Genomic DNA, 22,862 nt, shown 5'->3' on the forward strand with positions numbered 1-22,862 from the left:
CCTCAAGTAGCACCTCCTCTGGGAGCTTTCCCTGGCTCTCAAAGGCTGACTTGGGCGTCTCTCCTGAGCCCCCACGCCTTACTGTTGTTGCATTTGCCACACTGTGTCGTGTAGTTCATTTCTTATCCGTTTCTCACACCGAGGGCCAAGACGGGTCCTCTATGACTGCATACTGAACTGCCCAACAGGCCTGGGGAATGAAGTAGGCATGAACATTTGTTGCACGGCTATAAGAATGTGGACAAGCATGCAGAGTAAGTCCCTGCAGATTAGTTGACTCTGACTCTAGAGACTGTGGCTTCTAGGTCACCTCTGGATGCCATTAAGAAAGCTAGGTCCCTGTTACCCTCCAGTAGGTTTAATCCTGGCATCAGCACACAAAACATTTTTTATAATGATGATGCAGGCTGCTGTATCCTTGGCTAGAAGAACTACCTGTAGAGCCCCACTCAATGTTTTCCTCTAGGTTCTTCTTGCCTGGACACCACTTTCACAGAGAAAGTTATTTCATAATAAGGCCCCTTAAGTATTTCATAATGTAAGATGCCTCTTGGATGGGTTTCATTACTAGACTACTGTTTAGAGAAGTCTATTAGCTGGTGAGTAGAGATATAGAAGTTCTTATCCATGTGTTGTGATCTGGCTGAAAGAGACCTTTTAGAGAGATTTACATTGGAAAACAGTTTGGGAGTTCCTCAGAAACTTATACAGAACTACCATATATCCCGGCAGTTCCTCTCCTAGGAATGGAAACAATCCGATGTCCATCAAGTGATGAATAGATAAAATGTGGCGCTTCCAGCCAGTGAAATATTCAACAATAAGGAATGTTCTGATACCCGCTACAATATGGATAGACCTTGGAAGGAGCTAAACACAAAAGGCCACGTGTTATATGATCCTGTCAAAACAAAATGTCCAAAATAGACAAATCTGTAGGAACAGAAAGTAGATTAGTGATTTCCAGGGGCTAGAGGAAGAAGGAAATGGGCAGTGGCTGCTAACAGGCAGAGGACTTGTTCTTGGGATGACGGAAATGTTCTGGAATTAGATAACAGTGACTACTGTGCAATGTTATGATTATACTAAAAATCATTTAATTTTATTTTTTAATTTGTATTTATTTTTTTGGCCACACCATGCAGCTTATGGGATCATAATTCCCTGACCAGGGATTGAACATGGGCCCTCAGCATTTAAAGCACCAAGCCTAACCCCTGGAACTCCATGAAATTCCCTGAACTCTCTACTCTTTAAAATGGTGAATTTTAATCGACATCTAGTTGATTTACAATGTTGTGTTACAGTAAACACAGCAGAGTGTTTGCAAAGTGATTCTGTTATACATATATATTCTTTTTCACACTCTTTCCCACTATATCAATAGTGTGCCACAGCGTGTTGAATACAGTCCCCTGTGCTACACAGTAGGACCTTGTTCATCCATGCTATACATAACAGCTTGTGTCTGCTGACCCCAGACTCCCGGCCCTTCCCTGCTTCACCCCCTCCTCCACTGGCCACCACGAGTCGGTTCTCTGTGTATGCACGTCTGTTTCTCTTTTGTACATATGTTCATTTGTATTGTATTTTAGATTCCAGATATAAATGATACAACATGGTATTTGTCTTTCTGTTTCTCACTCACTTGGCTTAGTGTGATCATCTCTAGATCCAACCATGTTGCTGCAAATGGCATCGTTTCATTATTTTTTTATGACTGAGTAATAGTCCATGTATTTTTATACCACATTTTCTTTATCCATTCATCCATCAGTGGACGCTTAGGTTATTTCCATTTCTTGGTTATTGTAGATAGTGCTGCTATAAACATAGGGATGCGTGTATCTTTTCAAATTAGAGCTGTATCTGGGCATATGCCCAGGAGTGAGATTGCTGGATCATATGGCAACTCTGTTCTTAGTTTTTTGAGGAACTTCCATATTGCTTTCCGTAGTGCCTGCACCAATTTACATTCCCACCAACAGTATCAGAAAGTAAGAAAACTGTTGCTTTTTCTCCACAACCTCTCCAGCATTTATTATCTGGAGACTAGACTTTTACTGATGGCCGTTCCGACCTGTGTGAGGTGACACCTCATTGTAGTTCTGGTTTGCAATGGCCATCTCCATGTCTTCTTTGGAGAAATGTTTCTTTAGATCTGCCCACTTTTTGGTTGGGTTGTTTGTTTTTTGTTGTTGGATTTTATGAGCTATTTGTATATTTTGGAAATTAAGCCCTTGTCTACTGACATCATTTGCAAATATTTTCTGAGTCAGTAGATTGTCTTTTCATTTTGTTGATGGTTTCCTTTGCTGTGCATAAACTGGTAAGTTTGCTTAGGTCCCATTTGTTTATTTCTGCTTTTATTTCTATTGCCTTGGGAGACTAAACTAAGAAAACATTGCTACAATTTATGTTTTGCCTATTTTCAGAGAATGTTTTGCTTATGTTCTCTTCTATGAGTTTTATGGTGTCATGTCTTATATATATTTAATTATTTAAGCCATAAGTGGTGAATTTATATTATGGGAATTTTATCTCAATTTTTAAATTGTGAAAATGACATTGATAGTGGTCTAATCTGTCTTTGTAAAATGTATTCACTGGTATCATGTTTGGATTTCAGCGAAGGCCAGGTTTTTATAAATGGCTCAGCATACCGCTATGAATAGGCCCTACACAAACACATGTCTCCATTACTCCACATCAGAATCTGGGTTTTGGTTTGGAGGCTTCAATTTCCCTGTGCCCATCAGATGGACAGAGATTCACGTACCTCTAACCAAGAACTTCCTGCACTTTCTCTTTCAGAGGGTAAATACATATGCCATCCTTACTGCCAAGACCTGGTACATCTGGATTATCCACAAAATGGGAAATTACCAAGCGGTATGCCCATTTGTGAAGTAAGACACTCAAGCCAAAACAGCCCTCAGGTAGGTGCTACACAGCGCTTGCGGTGTTCCGAACTGGGGGCTGTGCCATCACTTGAATGCCAACAGAATGGGCTCCTTACCCCCATGGCTTACCTGTGTGTCTTCACAAGTGCTAACTCGTGTTTATCCTTTGCCGTGACTCCTTTCTTCTGTTGCATCAGAAGTTTAACCGTGGGTTGTGATCCTAGAAATAATAGGATAGAATGTGCTAATAGTTTATGCAACAGATTTTGGAAAAGATGCAAGGTGTCAATCTGTACCATTGTTAGTGCACGTTTAGGATGAGGTCTGGCTGACAGGCGTACTCACTGCCAACTGACAATGGGACTTGAACTTTGAATGAGTGTGTTGGTTGTCTCTACACCTGATAAAGAGCCTCAGCATGAACACTCTATTCAGGAATCCATCATTTTTTACTGGTTCTGTTAAAGCCAGGATCTCCAACTAGTTGGTCGAGATCTACTTTTGATAGGTCCTCAGCCTGGTTTCTGGCAGACCTTCCTCCTTACTGTTTTCCCTGGTTTGTTGAGATTTCCAGAAGAAAGGGGGTACCCCCAGCAGTGAAGCCTACTCCTCTGCTACCTTGACTGTTTCTAGCGTCTTCTCTCCTGACCTTTCAAGACTTTTCTTTAAAAGTCATCTTTCCTCCCCACCCCAGAAAGTTGGGGGCAGTGGCATTAAATGATCCTTGAGTGTCTTGTTGATTTCTGGGAGCTCATTTTCATGTCTGAATAGGATTACTGAAATCAGGCAACGATATACATCTTTCCTTTACACGTGTCTGAAGTTATTATTCAGTCTGGGGCCAAGAGACAGATTCTGTACAGCCCCCGACCAATGCTGAGCACAAAAGAACAGATAGGTGATTTTTGCCACTTGCTTTTCCCCTAACAAAGTTAACTCTTGATCAGAGCAGTCATAGCTGCTGTGATGAGTTTGTTCAGCATGTGTGGCTCTCACATCTGTTAAATTTCTATTCAGTTTAATTACACTTGGCAGGGGCATAAGGAATGAATGGGGAGTCAGTAAAGGGCATGAATAATAGCTTGTCTGGCAAACTGATGGCTTCATTTTAACTAGGGACTGATGGGACTTTTAAAACGGGAGTCGATTGGAGTTCCTGCAGAGTTGTACCAGCTTTAAAACTAATTTCAGAAAATGCCTTCATCTCCAAAAGAAAAGCTTGGATTAGGGAGGCAGTTTGTAATTTAATAGGATGACTTTGGAGTGAGCAGAGAGAATAATAGAGGTATTGTGAGAGGCTCTGGGGAGAACAAATATATACTTGTTCGGCTTGAAAAAAAAAAAAAAAGTAGAGTTCAAGTGTAAGGTTTAAACAAATTCTTTAGGAAGTCTCTTAAAAGGTACCTGAACTACCAGTGCTGAATAAATCATACACTTCTTATTTACATTTTTCAAAAGTAACACTGAGCAATCCTACGTGGCTCTAAAAGCTTTACATAATTATAAAGTAATTTGATATTTGATTTTAGTTTAATTAAAATTCTTTTGGGGGGGGGACCATTTTTAAAGTCTTTATTGAATTTGTTGGAATATTGTTTCTGTTTTGTATTTTTTGGGTTTTTGGCCATAAAGCATGTAAGATCTTAGCTCCCCAACCAGGGATCAAACCTGCACCCCAGCATTGGAAGGTAAAGTCTTAACCACTGGACCGCTAGGGAAGTCCCTAATTCACTTATTTTTAAACTGTAGAATTTAAGATTTAAAAGTTGATGTTCTGCGGAGTTCCAAATTGGTTTGCTGGATAGAGCCAAAGCAGAAGATGTGAAAAACGGCTTCCCAACAGGCTAAGTATAAAATTTCTCTATATTAAAGTAAGAATGCCCCCCAACTGGGAATACCACCCTAGCATATCATTTCCTGCCTATACATCTAGGAGATAATGTATACTTCACAGGAGATGATAAGAATTAAATTCAATTTTGAATATTTTTTCTTTTCATAAGGCATATCCAATATAATACATTGTTTTAAAATTCTACCTAACCAATCTATTCCTGTGATTTGAATTGGGGTTTGATACTATATTTAGCTTTTCTCATGAGTTGTTTTTTTTTTTTTTAAGGGTTTTTTATGTGGACCATTTTAAAACTTTTTATTGAATTTGTTGCAATATTGTTTTTGTTTTGTTTTGTTTTGTTTTTGGCTGTGAGGCATGTGAGATCTTAGTTCCCTGATCAGGGATCGAACTGGTACCCCCTGCATTGGAAGACATAAGTCTTAACAACCACTGGACTTCCAGGTAATTCCCTCTCAGGGGTTTTAAACCTGCTAAATGATCAATGCGATGGTTTCAAAGTCATTTACAGGATTCTCAGTTCTGACAATCTCTCAGGATATTAACCTTTTGGAAGTGTGTGTCAGCTGATGCTATAATCTTTGGCCACTGCTAGAAAGATAAACTTCAGAATGGTTTCAATTCTGTGGAGACCCTTAAGAAAATTATTTCAAGCAAAATTACCTAGAAGCTATAGAATTTGACCCAGAACCAATACAATTATTCTTTCACTCTTATCTTGCAACTGATTTTTGATATGCTGAGGGCTTTGAAAGATGGTGGATGGAATAGACCCAACCACGCAATCATTTTTCCATCTTACTCACCAAATCTTAAGGGACTAAGCCTTTAAAAAACACCACCAACAAATTTTGAACACAATACAATGTGCAGGAGACTGCATAGAAGTTTGAGATTTGGTGAGTGACTTGGGGAAATGATTGAATGGCTGAACCTCTTCCAGTTTTCCAAAATTGTAATTAGTCAAGTCAGGACTCAGAGAAGTAGTGATTCTGTGATCTCCTACCCCTGATATCTGGTTATTCTCAGAAGGGTTACACAGAAGATGTAGGCTTCACAGCCACTTGTCCCTCGAGGCTCTGAAAGTGTATCTTTTCCCAAAGTAAGGGAAGAAACGGAAGGTCTGAGTGAACTAGCAGAAAAGTAGGGTACAGCAGCCCACCACCACCTGTGCTTCTGATGCAGGTAAGGATGGGATTTAAGAATGAACGATGCTAGAAAATTTTTAGGGCTTCAGTAAAACAGCCCATCATTAAAATCTCTGAGGAGAGGTGGTCTGTTCCTCTTTCAGCTCTAGCTTCCACAGGCCACAGCGTCATTCTTCAAGTTGCTGTGTCTTGTTTCCTTTGTTTTCAGCATTTTAAATGATACACTCTGTTTTTGAATTACTCCCCATCTGTTGTTCAGTCACTAAGTTGTATCTGACTCTTTGTGACCCCATGGCCTGCAGCACGCCAGGTTTCCCTGTCCTTCACTATCTCCCTGAGTTTGCTCGAACTCATATCCACTGAGTTGGTGATGCCATCCAGTCATCTCATCCTCTGGCGCCCCTTCTCCTCCCGCCCTCAATCTGTCCCAGCATCCAGGTCTTTTCCAATGAGTCGGCTCTTCCCATCAGGTCGACAATGTCTTCCCATTGAATATTCAGGATTGATTTCCTTTAGAATTGACTGGTTTGATCTTCTTGCAGTCCAAGGTACTTTCAAGAGTCTTCTCCAACACCACAATTTGAAAGCATCAATTCTTCAGCGCTCAGTCTTATTTGTGGTCCAACTCTCACATCCATACATGACTACTAGAGAGACCATAGCTTTGACTATATGGACCTTTGTCAGCAAAATGATGTCTCTGCTTTTTAATACACTGTTGAGGTTTGTCATAGCTTTTTTCCCAAAGAGCAAGAGTCTTTTAATTTCATGGCTGCACTCACCATCTGCAGTGATTTTGGAGCTCAAGAAAATAAAATCTGTAACTGCTTCCACTTCTTCCCCTCTATTTGTCACAAAGTGGGGACTATTGGGAAAGGAGTATATCAAGGCTGTATATTGTCACCCTGCTTATTTAACTTATATGCAGAGGACATCATGAGAAATCTGGACTGGAAGAAGCACAAGCTGGAATCAAGATTGCTGGAAGAAATATCAATAACCTCAGATACGCAGATGACACCACCCTAATGGCAAAAAGCAAAGAAGAACTAAAGAGCCTCTTGATGAAAGTGAAAGAAGAGAGTGAAAAAGTTGGCTTAAAACTCAACATTCAGAAAACTAAGATCATGGCATCCAGTCCCATCACTTCATGACAAATAGATGGGGAAACAATGGAAACAGTGAGAGACTTTATTTTGGGGGGCTCCCAAATCACTGCAGATAGTGTCTGTAGCCATGAAATTAAAAGACGATTGCTCTTTGGAGGAAAAGCTATGACCAGCCTAGACAGCATATTAAAAAGCAGAGACATTACTTTACTAACAAAGGTCTGTCTAGTCAAAGCTATGATTTTTCCAGTAGTCATGTATAGATGTGAGAGTTGGACTTGAAAGAAAGCTGAATGCCGAAGAATTGATGCTTTTGAACTGTGGTGTTGGAGAAGACTCTTGAGAGTCTTTTGGACTGCAAGGAGATTCAGCCAGCCCATCCTAAAGGAAATCAGTCCTGAATGTTCATTGGAAGAACTGATGCTGAAGCTGAAACTCCACTACTTTGGCCACCTGATGTGAAGAACCGACTCATTGGAAAAGACCCTGATGCTGGGAAAGATTGAGGGCAGGAGGAGAAGGGGATGACAGAGGATGAGATGGTTCTATGACATCACTGACTCAATGGACATAAATTTGAGTAAGCCCCGGGAGTTGGTGATGGACAGGGAAGCCTGGCATGCTGCAGTCCGTGGGGTTGCAAAGAGTCAGACATGACTGAGCAACTGAAGTGAACTGAACTGATGGGACTGGATGCCATGTTCTTTGTTTTTTGAATGTTGAGTTTTAAGCCAGTTTTTTCACTCTCCTCTTTCATCTTCATCAAGAGGCTCTTTAGGGACTTCTCTGGTGGTCCAGCAGCTAAAACTTTGAGCTTCCAAGGTAGAGGGCTAGGGCTGATCCCTGGTCAGAAACTAGATCCCACATGGTGCAACTAAGATCCAGTGCAGCTGAATAAATATTTGGAAGAAAAAAAGAAAAGAGCCTCTTTAGTTCCTCTTCACTTTCTGCCATTAAAGTGGTTTCATCTGCATATATGAGGGTGTTGATATTTCTGCTGGCAATCTTGATTCCAGCTTGTGAGTTACCCCATCCAGTGTTTCACATGAGGTATTCTGCATATAAGTTAAATAAGCAGAGTGGCAATTCACAGCCTTGATGTACTCCTTACCCAATTCAGAACCAGTCCCTTATTCCATGTCCAGTTCTAACTGTTGCTTCTTGATCTGCACACTCCCTATCTAGCAGTAATGATTAGGTGCAGTCACAGGAAATCGACATTTTTGTAGATTATAAATGGCTGAATAGCAGCTAATGTCATAAGGCTCAAACTCAGACTAAGGGAATTATTCTTAGTCATTATGAGCAGATGGTAACTTTTTTTTTTAACTTAAATATAGTTGGCTTCCCTAGTGGTTTACAATGTTGTGTCAGTTTCAGGTGTATGGCATACGATGCGGTATTTTTGCACGTTAATGGTACCGTTTTCTAATGGGAGTACCTGCAGCAGCATGGACTCTGCTGTGCTCCCCTCCTTTCGGTGCCTGGAGCGGGTCAACAGCAAGTAAGGCAGAGCCTTCCGGTCCCGACCCTTAGAGGCCAAGGTCGGGATAGTAGGTTTTGCTTGTGATATTAGAGCCACCAGAGGGCGCTCTAACACTGACTACAATATGTTTGCGCGTTTGCCTTGGACATAGGCGCCTGTGAGGCTACAGTCCACGGGATCGCAAGTCGACACGACTTGGCGACTAAATCACCACCACCACCACCACCAATGAAAAAAGCAATAAATATACCAAGACGGTATTTATAGAGCACGCATGGACAGAACCAAAGTTTAGATATATCATTATTATGTTTATTGCTAACATTAGTTAAGCGTCTGTGTGCTTGTCACATACTTCATTTTATGCTTACTACAATTCCATCAGCAAGATATTTTCATTTTTACAGATGGGGAGATCAAGGCTTACAGACGTTAAGTGATTTTACAAATGAGAAAACTGAAACAGATTTTATCTAGAGGCTCAGCTCTCTGAAAAAAGTCTCTTGCTTTCCCATCCTCTTTTTTCCTTTTAAAAAATTTTTTCTTTAAAAGAAAAAAGAATCAATTATACTTCAATTTTTTAAAACTATTTTTAATTTTAAAACTTAAAAAGTTGTTAAATAAATAAATAAAAAAGAAGCCAGAGAGAGAGAGAAAGACAAAGAAGCAGAAGCTTGTGTCCAACAGGTCAGTGAACTCTCCAGTCCTGACTGTCTGCACAGCAGGATACAGTACCCTGCGCAGGACTGCCCTGCTCCCGCAGATCTCTCAGTCTGCAATTTCTATGACTCTCCCCACCCCCCAGCTTGCCCTAGACGACTATTTGATCTTGGTTTCACCCTTATTTGAATTCAAGCGGTAGGAGCAGACAAGAGGAGAATGTTAGGAACCTCCACAGCCTCAAAGATAGCAGCTCTGCTTCTATAGCCCTTTATGGTATGTTCATGACCCACAGCGACCAAGGGCAAGGAGATAATCATGCAGCCCCCTACTAGCTGAATGGCCTTGGTTACCAAGTCATGTAATGTTGCCAAAAAATTATATGTAAAAAATGTAGTAACATCTTATTCTTAGGGATGTTGTAGAGATTTAAACAGTGCATAGGAAAACACTTAGTCTGGTGCTTGGCAGGAACTGATTTAATTAATGTTGCTTGGAAGGACTGATGCTGAGGCTGAAACTCCAATACTTTGGCCACCTCATGCGAAAAGTTGACTCATTGGAAAAGACTCTGATGCTGGGGGGGATTGGGGGCAGGAGGAGAAGGGGACGACAGAGGATGAGATGGCTGGATGGCATCACTGACTCGATGCACATGAGTTTGGGTGAACTCAGGGAGTTGGTGATGGACAGGGAAGCCTGGCGTGCTGCGATTCATGGGGTTGCAAAGAGTCAGACACAACTGAGCGACTGAACTGAACTGAATATTGCCAACAAAGTTCTGTCTAGTCAAAACTATGATTTTTCCAGTAGTCATATATGGATGTGAGAGTTGGACTATAAAGAAAGCTGAGCAGCAAAGAATTGATGCTTTTGAACTGTGGTGTTGGAGAAGACTCTTGAGAGTCCCTTGAACTGCAAGGAGATCCAACCAGTCCATCCTAAAGGAGATCAGTCCTGTATAGTCATTGGAAGGACTGATGCTGAAGCTGAAACTCCACTACTTTGGCCACCTGATGCAAAGAACTGACTCATTTGAAAAGACCCTGATGCTGGGAAAGATTGAAGGTGGGAGGAGAAGGGGACTGCCAAGGATGAAATGGTTGGATGACATCACTGACTCAATGGACATGAGTTTGAGTAAACTCCGGGAGTTGATGATGGACAGGGAAGCCTGGCTTGCTGCAGTCCATGGGGTTGCAAAGAGTCAGACATGACTGGATGGCTGAACTGAACTGAATACTGCTCTTTTATTTAATTCTCCCAACAACCCTATAAGGTTTGCGTTTCACAGAGAACCTGGCTTAGGCCATGATTCTTTGAGTTCTTGTGGTTTACAGAAGAGGAAATTTGAGTTCCCCAGGGGCTAAGTGACATGCCAAAGGTCCACAGCTAGTGTTACAACTATAAAATATTTTCAAAATTTTTTGCATTGTTTTCAGTTTTTCAGCAGGCGAGACTGAGCAGTATCATTTTCACATGTGCACCTTATCACATGTGCACAAGATGTGCGCTTTACACAAGTGCTTAAGGCCTTCCAACGGCCTTTGGAAAATCCCTGGTATTGGTTAATAGGGAAACAGCACCCCAAGTTTAGGGGAACCTTGAAATGGGTCTAATTTAAACATTGTAATAAGATTCTCTGAACAGTTAACTTTTTCTTTATGCTTTGATTGTTGTTAAAAGAATGTGAAAGTGTTAGTTGCTCAGTTGTGTCTGACTCTTGATGACCTCATGGAATTCTCCAGGCTAGAATACTGGAGTGGGTTGCCATGCTCTTCTCCAGGGGATCTTCCCAACCCAGGGATCGAATCCGGGTCTCCCACATTGCAGGTGGATTGTTTACCATCTGAGCCACCAGGGATGCCCCTTAAAAGGGTGTGGAAGAATATAATTTTGGAGGCTGGGGAACTAGGTAGAAGGCAGAGGGAGAAAGAGAAATAAACTGTGGTGGGAACACAGAGAACTAAGGCTCAGAAGACCCTGAGCAAGAATGCTGAACCCTGGGCTTCATTGTCCTTTTTTTCCAAAATGAGCAACTTGGATTCTACCTCTAAGTCCTATGATTTGAATATATTCTTTCTCCCTTTATCTTGCAGATCTTTCCACGTTCTCTTTTAGATATCACACAATGCTTTATATTCTCAGGATCAGTGTTAAAGGTGTGAAAGAGATTCACTTTTTTTCTCCCAACAACTTTATTATTATACTCTTTAAAGGGCTACTCAATAATGACACCAAGTTCAGTCGTTAGCTGAAGAGAAGAGGTAAGTTCGTTTTGTAGACCACAACTGGTTGAGCAGTAAACAGGAAGTAAGCAAGCTGTATGTCTATGATTCTGGGGTACAAGCTGCCACGAGGCAGCGAGACTGGACCAGGGTGTTAAATGGCCCTGACCTTGGGTTAGGGAGGGTGGACAGGGCAGTGTCTGCAAACACTGTGGTGCTGGTAAGTTACTGCCAGGAAACTTGCACTTTTAAGCAAGAATTACAGTAAAATATGGGGACAGTCGTTGCCCTTCTGCCTGCAATGTGGGAGACCTGGGTCCAGTCCCTGAGTCAGGAAGATCCCCTGGAGGAGGTCATGGCACCCCATTCCAGTATTCTTGCCTAGAGAATCCCCATAGACAGAGGAGCCTGGTGGGCTGCAGTCCATGGGGTCACAAAGAGTCAGATAGGAGTGAGTGGCTACATGATGATGATGAGAGGACTTCCCTGGTGGTCCGAGGGTTAAGACTCTATACTTCCAATGCAGGGGCTATGGGTTCAATCCCTGGTTAGGGAGTTAAGATCCCATGTGCCATGTGGCTTGGCCAAAAAATAAATTTAAAGAAGAATTACAGTAAAATAGACACTTGGTAATATGTCCTTCACAAAGAGAAATATACTACCTAAGGTCACAGACATTTGATGCTCTCTCAGCACCACAGAACCACCACATCTCTGAGGGAGACTGGACCTGGGGTGTCAATACGCCTGAGAGCCTTCGCAGCCCATCTAGTCTCTGCTTAAACATTTCCCTTAAAGAGATGCTTGCTAATTTAAGAAGTCATCTTCTACATGATCAGGGCTTTAGGCTTCTTGATGCTGAACATACTATGTCTCCCTTCAGTTTTAGCATGTTGGCCCAATTTTTTTTTAAGAATTAAAAAAAAATTTTTTTAATTAATTTATTTAGCTGCACCTGGTTTTAGTTGTGATACGTGGGATCTAGTTCCCTGACCAGGGATCAAACCCAGGCCCCTGCACTGGAAGTGTGGAGTCTTAGCCATCGGACCACCGGGGAAGTCCACTGGTCCGAGCTCTGATCCAAGGAGCAATGCAGAACATATCCTTCTTCTCTTTTCAGATTTTTGACCCTATCCCTGTTTTCTGGGTCATTGTTCCCCTTAACATGTGACTACAGAGGTTCAGGGGCAGTGCTGCCAGAAAGCAGAGGGATCTGGTGTAAAGGTTTTCTTAGTGAAATTCTGGCAGGTAAAGAAACAGACATGAGCAGATTCCTGGAGGTATCACGACCAAGTAAGTGGTAAGAGGGGCCAATAAATGGTCAGTTCCTTCAGGACCATCCTAAGGAGATGCCTAGTTTTGTCTCTGGCTCAATTCAACTAATGAGATTCAACGAGTATTCATTGTCTCCACTCTGAATAGCACATTGACTCCAACATAGCCCTGTCCTCAAGGCACTTATGGTCCAGGGAGCAGTCTCATCTCCCTGTCTTCAAGGCAGGATTGTCTTCACTCGGAAAATAGTCACTGAATACCAACCATGTAAACAAAATAGACAACAATAGCTACCTTTGTGCATCTTACATTCTGGTGGGGAAAAAAAAAAACACACCATCAACAGTAAATAGAGCATATAATTATATAATATAATAAATGCTGATAAGTGCTTTGGAAAAAGAAAAAGTAGAAAAAGAGATAAGGGAATCTGGAGTGCAAAGGGGTAAGCTGTTTTCAAATGTTTTAGTATGGGAACTCACCTGGTGACCCAGTGGCTAAGGCTTCGTGCTCCAGTGCAGGAGACATGGGTTTGATCCCCGGTCAGGGAACTAGATCCCGCGTGTCATGACGAAAGATCCTTTGCACCACAGCTAAGGCCTGGCACAGCCAAATAAATAAACAAAAATAAATATTTTTTAAAATGTTTTAGGGAATTCTCTGGTGGTCCAGTAGTTAAGAATCTGCCTTCCATTGCAGGGGACACAGGTTTGATCCCTGGTCAGGGAATTAAGAATTAACATGCCATGGGGCAGCTAGAGAAGCTGCGCACCGCAACGAAGGTCTCTCACATCACAATTAAGACCCATCACAGCCAAATTAATAAATAAATATTGTTAAAGTTGTCTAAAACAATGTTTTAGTGTGGTCAGAGTAGGTCTCACTGAGAAGGAGCCATCTAGAAAAACTTGAAGAGCAAGCCTTACAGATAACTGGGGAAAGAGCATTCCAGATGTTGGTACAAAGACCCTGGGCAGGAGAGGGCCTGGTGTGCTGAAAGCCAGTGTGAGTGAGGACAAGTAAGGGAGGAGGTGCGGGTGACGGTGGGTAGTCAAGTAGCCCCCTCCACAGATTCGATTTTTATTCTGAGTGAAATGAGGAGCCATCACATGGCTTTGAGTAGAGAGTGATGTGTTCTAATTTCTTTTAAAAGGATCACGGGGGTTTCTGGGTTCAGAATAAATTATAGGTGGGGGCAGGGGTAGAATTGAGGAGACTCACTGAGAGGTTATTACAGAAACCTCAGCAGGAGTTTATGGTGGCTCAGCCAAGCAACAGTAAAAGGGAGGAGATGGAATCTGATTCTGGAACATCAGACTCACACTGATGTAGCTGGAAAGTGTGGCTGACACTAACGAGCAACTGGAAGGATGGAGTTTCCGTCCGTTGAGATGGGGAGACCAAGTGAGACGTAAACAGTTGAACACGAGAGGCTGTCTCCACTGGAGTATTAGGGAGGGAGGTGGGGTTTTGTGATTCCCAGATGTGCTCACGTCTGCCTCCTTACAGGAAGCAGTAGACTTTCATTCCATCATGAGCGGGTCTTTGTCTTCCCCATCCCTGTGATCTCAGTGTGTGGCACATGGCGGAGGCTCAGTGAATATTTGTTGGATGAATGAATAATGAATTTTGATATACTACAACTATAATTGAAAACTGGAAGAATCTGGCTCTCAAAGTTTTAAACAAGAGATTTATATCTCTTTAACTCTTTGATAAGACTATGTTTGTTATACCTTCAAAAGTCTCCATCTTAAAGTAGATTAATGAGATTTCATGATATGCTCCTGTGTTAGTTTATAACTTAAAGAAGCAAAAGTCAGGGTGGGATTATCCAGGTAAGAGATTGACTGTGAGTCCATCTGCGATGGGTGAAGGAGAGGGAGCTGGGGAAAGTGAGGAGAGACTCCAGGCAGCAATGGGTCTGACACTTCAATAGGAAGAAGGAAAGACCTTGGGTAGAAGAGTCAGAGGCTGCAGCAGTTTTGAAAAATCCTTGAGTGGAGGAACCTTGAGTCCATTTTTAAAATGGACTAAAAAAAATCTTGCCTTTTGTGACAACATGGATGATCCTGGATGACGTTATGCTAAATGAAATAAACCAGACACAGGAGGAGAAACACTGCATGATTCCACTTGTAGGAGGATTGTAAAATAGACTCATAGAAGCAAAGAATGTAAAGGTGGTTGTCATGGACTGGAGGGAGGGGGACATGGAGGGGTATTAGCCAAAGGGCAAAGAGTTTCAGTTATGCAAGATGACTAAGTCTAGAGATCTAGGTACAATAGAGTGCCTGTTGTTAACAATACTGTTTGGACTTCCTTGGTGGCTCAGATGGTAAAGCATCTGCCTGCAATGCAGGAGACCTGGGTTCAATCCCTGGGTTGGGAAGATCCCCTGGAGAAGGTAATGGCAACCCACTCCAGTATTCTTGTCTGGAGAATTCCATGTACAGAGAGGAGCCTGGTGGGCTACAGTGCATGGGGTTGCAAAGAATTGGACACGACTGAGTGACTAACACATGGGCACTTAGGTGAAAGTGAAAGTTGCTCAATCGTGTCCCACTCTGTGCAACCCCATGGACTATACAGTCTACGGAATCCTCCAGGCCAGAATACTGGAGTGGGTAGCCTTTCCCTTCTCCAGGGGATCTTCCCAACCCAGGGATTGAACCCAGGTCTCCCACATTGCAGGCAGATTCTTTACCAGCTGAGCCACCAGGGAAGCCCAAGAATACTGGAGTGGGTAGCCTATCCCTTTGCCAGTGGATCTTCCCAGGCCAGGAATTGAACCAGGGTCTCCTGCATTGTAGGTGGAGTCTATGCCAACTGAGCTATAAGGGATTAAAATTTTGCCAAAAGACTAGATTTTATGTTAGGTGTTTACATCACAAAATAATAATAAAAAGGAAAATTATGGAGGTGATAGTTATTGTTGGGCATAGATTGTGGTGTAATGTCACAGGTATATACTTACCTCCAAACGCATCAAGTTGTATAACTTCGATATATGCGGCTTTTTTTTTTTCCGATTTTCTTCTGATGTGGATTGTTTTTAAAGTCTTTATTGAATTTATAACAATCTTGTTTCTGTTTTATGCTTTGGTTTTTTGGCCATGAGGCATGTGGGATCTTAATTCCCTGGCCAGGGATTGAACCCACACCCCCTGCATTGGAAGGCAAAGTCTTAACCATTGGACCTGCAGGGAAGTCCCTATGTAACTTTTTAATATGTCAATCATACCTCAATAGTGGTTTTTAAACAAATGTAAGGGATGGAGACTTGGAAAAAAATTGATCATGAAAGGAGTTTGCATCTTGCAGGCGTGGGCCCACATTAGTCCCTCATCTTTGCTCAGTCATTGACTAGAAGCAGCCAGTGGGAAGAGGGGCTGTGATCCAGAATGTTAGCAGCTCTGGCTCTCAGTCCTGCAAGTGCCCCGCTGCCAGAAAGCTGAGCAGTGCATTGTCGCGTGGCCACCGCAATCTCCCACCAAGTCCCTTAAAGCCTACTTATACCACTATTGCTCATGTATCTTGTGAGTCACTGAATAAGGAAGCTGTCTCTAACCTCAGAAATGGTTTCATCTAATGTCTTCATTTTAAGGATGAAGAAAGAAAGAGGGACTTCCCTGGTGGTCCAGTGGTTAAGACTCCAATGTGGAGGGGATGTAGGTTCAATCCTTGGTCAGGGAACTATGATTCTGCAAGCCAGGCAGCATGGCTCCCCCACCTCCAAAAATAAAGATGAAGAAAGAGAGAGGCAGCAATTTTAAATAAAATTTCCCAAAGTACAGAAATTTTGGACTGGACATTTGTTCTTGTGCCAAGACCATCCTGGCCCCAGAGACTGGATGCCAATCGACTCCCCATCCTGACAAGTAACACTGCTCCTTCCTTTTCTATAAGATCCTTGGAGGCAGTTGAGTCCAAGAGTACCACTGAACAACTCATTATTGATACCTGATACCCAAGACAGAATTATTATGCAGATAAGACCACTACACAATGCGCTTCTGTGACACCAAGAGCATATGTAACCAAAAATGCCCCAAGGAGTCTCCCCCATTCCTGCTTCTGCATCTTGATAGCATTTTACGGTGGTGGTTTAGTTGCTAAGTCGTGTCTGACACTTTTGCAACCCCGTGGACTGCAGCCTGCCAGGCTCCTCTGTCCAAGGGATTTCCCAGGCAAGACTATTGTAGTGGGTTGCCAATTCCTTCTCCAGGAAATCTTCGTGACCCAGGGATTGACCCTGCATCTCCTGCATTGCAGGCCAATTCTCTACCACTGAGCCACCAGGGAAACCTTGATAGCATTTGTCTTTTACATAAATGCTCCTTAGACTTGCTGGTGAGGAGGCCCATTCTAGGTAATGCTGTGCTTAGTTCAACTTGCATTCTTCGTATTGCTTCACAAGTGAGTGAAAAGTACCTCAAAACCAAACTGTGGCTTTTCCATCCTTTCCCCATAAGGCTCCTTCCTTCCCACCTCTTCCCTCATCTTTCCCTTCTAACTGTGTGACTCTTCCCTGAAGCTAGTTGTTTAAGTTAAAAACCTGGCAACCTTCCTCAATTCTTATCTTTCTCCCCACATCCAAAGAACAGATTCAGCTGGCTCTGTCTCCAGAACGTAGCAAATGTCCGTCTACTCGTCTCTACGTCCCCTGCCGCCACCCTGTCCAAGCCCCCACCATCTGTTTTGCAGCACTATGATAACTCCCGTGTTCCCTTGCTGGGGAACGTAGCAGCCTGAGAATATCTTTCAAAACGTAAACCAGGTTTATTCTTAATTAAACTTTTCTTTAATTTGGAATATAGTTTATTTACAATGCTATGTTAGTTTCAGGTATACAGCAAAGTGATCCAGTTACACATCTATCCATTCTTTTTTAGATTCTTTCCCCAGGTAGGTTATTACAGAATATTGAGTGGAGTTCCCTGTGCTATACACTGCTGCTGCTAAGTCGCTTCAATCGTGTCCAATTCTGTGCGACTCCATAGATGGCAGCCCACCAGGCTCCCCGTCCCTGGGATTCTCCAGGCAAGAACACTGGAGTGGGTTGCCATTGCCTTCTCCAATGCGTGAAAGTGAAAAGTGAAAGTAAAGTTGCTCAGTCGTGTCCGACTCTTCGCGACCCCATGGACTGCAGCCTACCAGGCTCCTCCATCCATGGGATTTCCAGGCAAGAGTACTGGAGTGGGGTGCCATCGCCTTCTCCGATAAGTTTACTTAGGTTCCATTTATTTTTGTTTTTATTGTTATTTCTCTAGGAGGTGGATCCAAAAAGATTTTGCTGCAACTTATGTCAATGAGTGTTCGGCGTATATTTTCCTCTGAAAGTTTTTCAGTATGTGGTCTTATAACTATAACCCAGACTATATCACATACCTGTTTAAACACCTACTACCCTTAGAATAAAATATACGTTCTTTTGTTTTTGGACGGGATCTTAGTTGCCCCACCTCATGCCCTCTGCAGTGCAAGCACAATCTTAACCACTGGACTACCAGGGAAGTCCCCAAAATTTGCGCTCTTTACCATATTTACAAGGTCCTCTGTGGTCTGTGATCTAGCCCCTGCCTCCTATGCTGACGTGGCTCATGCCACTGCCTCACTCAGCGCCTGTAAACTAGCTCCCTTGACTCCTGCTCTATCGCCTAAATGGCCCAAGCTCAGTCCTGAGTTCCTCTTCTGTACTTTCTGCCTAGAGTATCTCCCCGCAGGTACATCTTAACTGGCTCCTTGATCTAGGACTCAGATCAAATGCCACTTTCTCAGTGAGGTCTTACTTAACCACTCAAACTAAATAAAGCATCCCCCCCCCCACCATTATACTATAACGTTTTATTTTCTTCATGCCACATATCATCATCTGACTTTATTTTGTTTAGTTTTGTCTCTCCGTTGTAGAATGTAAGTTTCATGAGAGGAGGGACTCTGTCTGTTTTGTTCATGGCTGCATCCCTCATGCTTATCTCATCCTGCACAGACTGTGTTCTCAAAAATATCGATTATACCTTTGATGTACACAGTCATCGAGTCCAGTCAACTGACTAGACCTTTTGACTTTCAATATATACAACTTCCCAAATGGTGGGGTTGTTGTGTTAAACACTGCCAATTGTCAACATTGGCTTCAACTTTCAACTGACAGACAATATTGGCTATTTGACTCTGGAACATGTGTAAGTTCAAAACAATTTTTTATAGATGAACAAGTGAGGAGCCCTCGCCCTCTAACAACTTCTGTGGTATCTTTATTAGGTTGGAGGCTAATTCTTCTTGGGCGAAAGTGAAAGTAGCTTAGTCCTGTCTGACCCTTTGCGACGCCATGGACTACGCAGTCCATGGAATTCTCCAGGTCAGAATACTAGAATAATGGAGTGGGTAACTATTCCCTTTTCCAGGGGATCTTCCCGACCCAAGGATCGAACCCAGGTCTCCTGTATGGCAGGAGGATTCTTTACCAGCTGAGCCACCAGGGAAGCCCAAGAACACTAGAGTGGGTAGCCTATCCCTTCTCCAGTAGGTCTTCCTGACCCAGGAATCAAAGCAGAGTCTCCTACATTGTAGGCCCTAAATATAGTAAATGCCTCCTCTTCCTCATCACATTTCTACAAGTTGCCCTTTCTAAGAGAGAAACAATCATGTTTTAGAAATACATGATTGGTCCTCTCTCAATATATTTCCATACATTGTTTTTCTTTTCTGGGGGAGCTATGCCACATGGCTTTGGGATCTTAGTTCGCCAACCAGGGATTGAACCTGAGCCCTCAGCAGTGAAAGCCCAGAGTCCTAACCACTGGACTGCCAGGGAATTCTCTTTCATACATTTTTAACAACCTCAAAACTAAATTCTGCATACATAAAAGAAGGTAAACGACAACTATCCTGCAAACCAGAAACAGAAGTCTGGTTCATAAGCAGAGAAAGTGTTCTTGCTTCAATATGGTGTGTGTGTTAGGAGAACACTGGAGGAACCTCTTCTTATACTAGTCACCAATCCCCAAAGGACTAAAGTCTTACTGCTGGAACTCTATTCAGAATAAGAGAGAAGAGAAACTTCTCTAAGAATGCTTACCATCCTAGACATTTCTCGTTTTTTTCCCCCCAAGGAATGTGAACTATCTTGTTTTACATTTTTTATTTTATCATTTAATCCATTTGCATGGCACTGTTGCAGAGCAACTGAAAAACACATTCCAAAGCAGAACTCATTGGAAGTAAGGACACTGACCTCAAAATTCAGTGTCCAGCAGTGCCCGGCACCTAGGGAGCGCTCAGTAAGTATGTTGTGTTGTTGCTCAGTTGTGTCCAACTCTTTGCAACCCCATGGACTGCAGCACGCCAGGGTTCCCTGTCCTTCACTACCTCCTAGAATCTGCTCAAACTCATGCCCATTGAGTGAGTGATGCCATCCAACCATCTCGTCCTCTGTCGCCCCCTTCTCCTTCTGCCCTCAATCTTTCCCAGCATCAAGGTCTTTTCTAAAAAGTCGGCTCTTTGCATCAGGTGGCCAAAGTACTAGAGCTTCAGCTTCAGCATATTAACCAGGCCAGAAGTCCTGGGAGGGTCCTGAAAGGAGACAGAGTCCCAATTCCCAATGACTCATTGATGAGTTCATTGCCAAAACTACCCAGAGGGTAGGTGGAAGTGGAGGGGACTGAGATGGTAGTAAACACATCCTAAAATGGCAATACTGAGAACTCTAATCAAATATGAATTGAGGGTTCCACATGCAAGCACCAGGAATGTTCCCAGACAGAGACCAATAGACCACAGGCTATTGCTGCTGGAAGCCCGTGAGTGAAGTGAAGTCGCTCAGTCGTGTCCGACTCTTTGCAACCCCATGCACTGTAGCCCACCAGGCTCCTCGGTCCATGGAATTTTCCAGGCAAGAGTACTGGAGTGGGTTGCCATTTCCTTGTCCAGGAAGCCCATAGTGAGACCTAATGTAAAGATGGTGGCCAGTTTGCTGCTGACGAACAGGACTTTGCTTTTCTAACCCTTCTGTGCACGTTGCATCTGTAACACGGACCTTAGTATGCATGCCTGCCCCATCCTCCCTAAGGGCTAGGGATCCTAGACTCTTGAAAGTCTGAGGTGCTGTTTTGTTGTTGCCAGGTGGGGACCAGGATAAAAAGCAGTTGTTGGAGTGATTAGGTCCAGATTAAGTACAGCTTTATGGGCGGAGGCTGAGACCTTGAATCCTACCCTCGGGCAGATCTGCAGACGCTGCAGTTCACTGAGGGAAGTGATAATTGATCCTCTTGCTACTAGTCAAGGAGTAAGAGAGCAGCTGGGGTTTGCAACTGTTGTGGCAGATCAATTTCAAATGAGGCATAGGGAGGAGAAGCCTGTGGCAGGAGCTGGGCTGGAGACAGGCTTGGGTGCGATTCCCAGGGGAGAACCTGGGTGACATTTTACCTGAAACTGAGAGTCACACCCTGGTTCTTGGTCCTGCCTTTACCAGTCACAGCAACAGGAGCAACTCTCTTGCTTGAACAGGTGCAAGTATAAAGAAATGAAAGGAACACCTCCCAACCCCACCACGGGCCACAAACTAGAACTTCCTCTGTGCAGAGAGACAGGGACCAGCCATATTCACGTGTCTATGCCCTGGTTTTCTTCCCAGGCGCGTGGCTCCCTTCTTTCCCAGACACCTGAGTTCCTGCCCAGGAAATGTGGTGGAGGTGCTATTGGCCACGGTCAGGCCTGGCCCCACTTGCAACCAGCCCTCACTCCTCATCCTCTGGCTGAATAGAGAGGACTTTGGGAAACCCAGGGATGCTGGAACCAGGAGTGGCAGGAACCTGGGCCCCTGAATGACTGCCCATCCATAGGCAGGGGGACTAGGATTTGGGGTTCCCTATGATGGCTAACTAATGTTCTGCTTCCCAGGTGGCTCAGTGGTAAAAGAATCCTCCTGCCAGTGCAGGAAAGGCGGGAGATGCAGTTTCAATCCCTGGGTCAGGAAGAGTAGGCAACGCATCCAGTATTCTTGCCTGGAGAATCCCTTGGACAGAGGAGCCTGCTGGGCTACAGTCCATGGGGTCTCAAAGAGTCGGACACGACTGCCTTTCCCCTCACAATCTGGGCTGTGCCCAAGTATGTCTGTGTATATGTCTCTGTGTGTGTTTGCTTGTTTTGGGGGGTTTGTGAGTGTGTGTGTGAGTGTGTATAACATAAAATTTGCAATTTTACACAGGGAACTCTGCTCAATATCATGTGGCAGCCTCTAGGGGAGGGGAGTTTGGGGCAGAATGGATACAGGTATATGTGTGGCTGAGTCCCTTTGCTGTCCACCTGAAACTATCACAATATTGTCAATGGGCTATACTCCAGTAGAAAAATAGAGTGTTAAAAAAAATAAACACACACACGCATATTTGATATTCTATCTTTTTTCCCAGAAATATCTAGGCTTTACCTAATATGAAACAATGAACCTCTGGTTATTTAACTACGTTAAAATAACATAAGGTCCCTAAACACTTCATGAATCAAGATATAAAATTTGCCATTTTAACCAGTCTTGCTTGTTTTTCTTCTTGCTGTTACAACAGAGGGAGGGCCCTAGGCTTTCAGAAGGACCACTTTCCCCTGTTGGAGTTGGGATGGGATCCTTTTGCACAGCCACTTTTCCTCGCACGACCCCCAACACACAGTGGCCATTCCTCCTAACCCTTCCCTGTTTCCAGAACAGCCTCTGGACTGCACCCCAGCAGGAGCTGCAGGCGTGCATCTTCTCACCTCTTTGGGTGTCCCATTGTGTAGAAAATCCCAAAGGTGTGTCATTTTCACTCACCCATAGCACCAGCCCTGTGCTGTAAGGTCACCGAGGAAGTCTCACAGTGGAATTTGAGAACAGTTGATGAGGCCTAAGTGTTGCTCCCAGAACAGGCTCTGGTTAGGACGTGTCCATACCCACCCCAGCATTCAGTGACCCAGCACAGAGCTGTGTATGTGGGTGGCAGTTTCTCTCTTGTCCCCTCGCCCCAAGTGATGTCCTCTTCTGCCCAGATTTCTTCCCACTCTTGATACGCCTTCTAGAAAAGCTGACTTGCACTGTTGCTATTGAAGCCTCCAGAGTTCCTTTGGGGCATCGCTTTTGAGCACAAATTAGAACAAGGCTCCTCCTCTGGCAGCCACAGGTGCCCCAGCTTGGCTGGTAGAGGGCGGGCTGGATCCCAGC

The 22,862-nt window shown here is 43.6% G+C and overlaps 1 protein-coding gene across 1 annotated transcript in view; it reads left to right on the forward strand.

The window, feature by feature from the left end:
* The window catches only part of RASSF3 (Ras association domain family member 3), a 148,581-nt gene that overhangs the window by 10,994 nt on the left and 114,725 nt on the right, over positions 1 to 22,862 (forward strand). The window contains exon 2 of the mRNA XM_055579693.1: positions 2,815 to 2,939. Within this exon, the coding sequence (XP_055435668.1) occupies positions 2,895 to 2,939 (45 nt within the window). The 5' untranslated portion in view covers positions 2,815 to 2,894. The remainder of the gene's footprint in view (positions 1 to 2,814; positions 2,940 to 22,862) is intronic.

This window comes from Bubalus kerabau, chromosome 1 (assembly GCF_029407905.1).
Source record: "Bubalus kerabau isolate K-KA32 ecotype Philippines breed swamp buffalo chromosome 1, PCC_UOA_SB_1v2, whole genome shotgun sequence".
Taxonomy (NCBI): domain Eukaryota; kingdom Metazoa; phylum Chordata; class Mammalia; order Artiodactyla; family Bovidae; genus Bubalus; species Bubalus kerabau.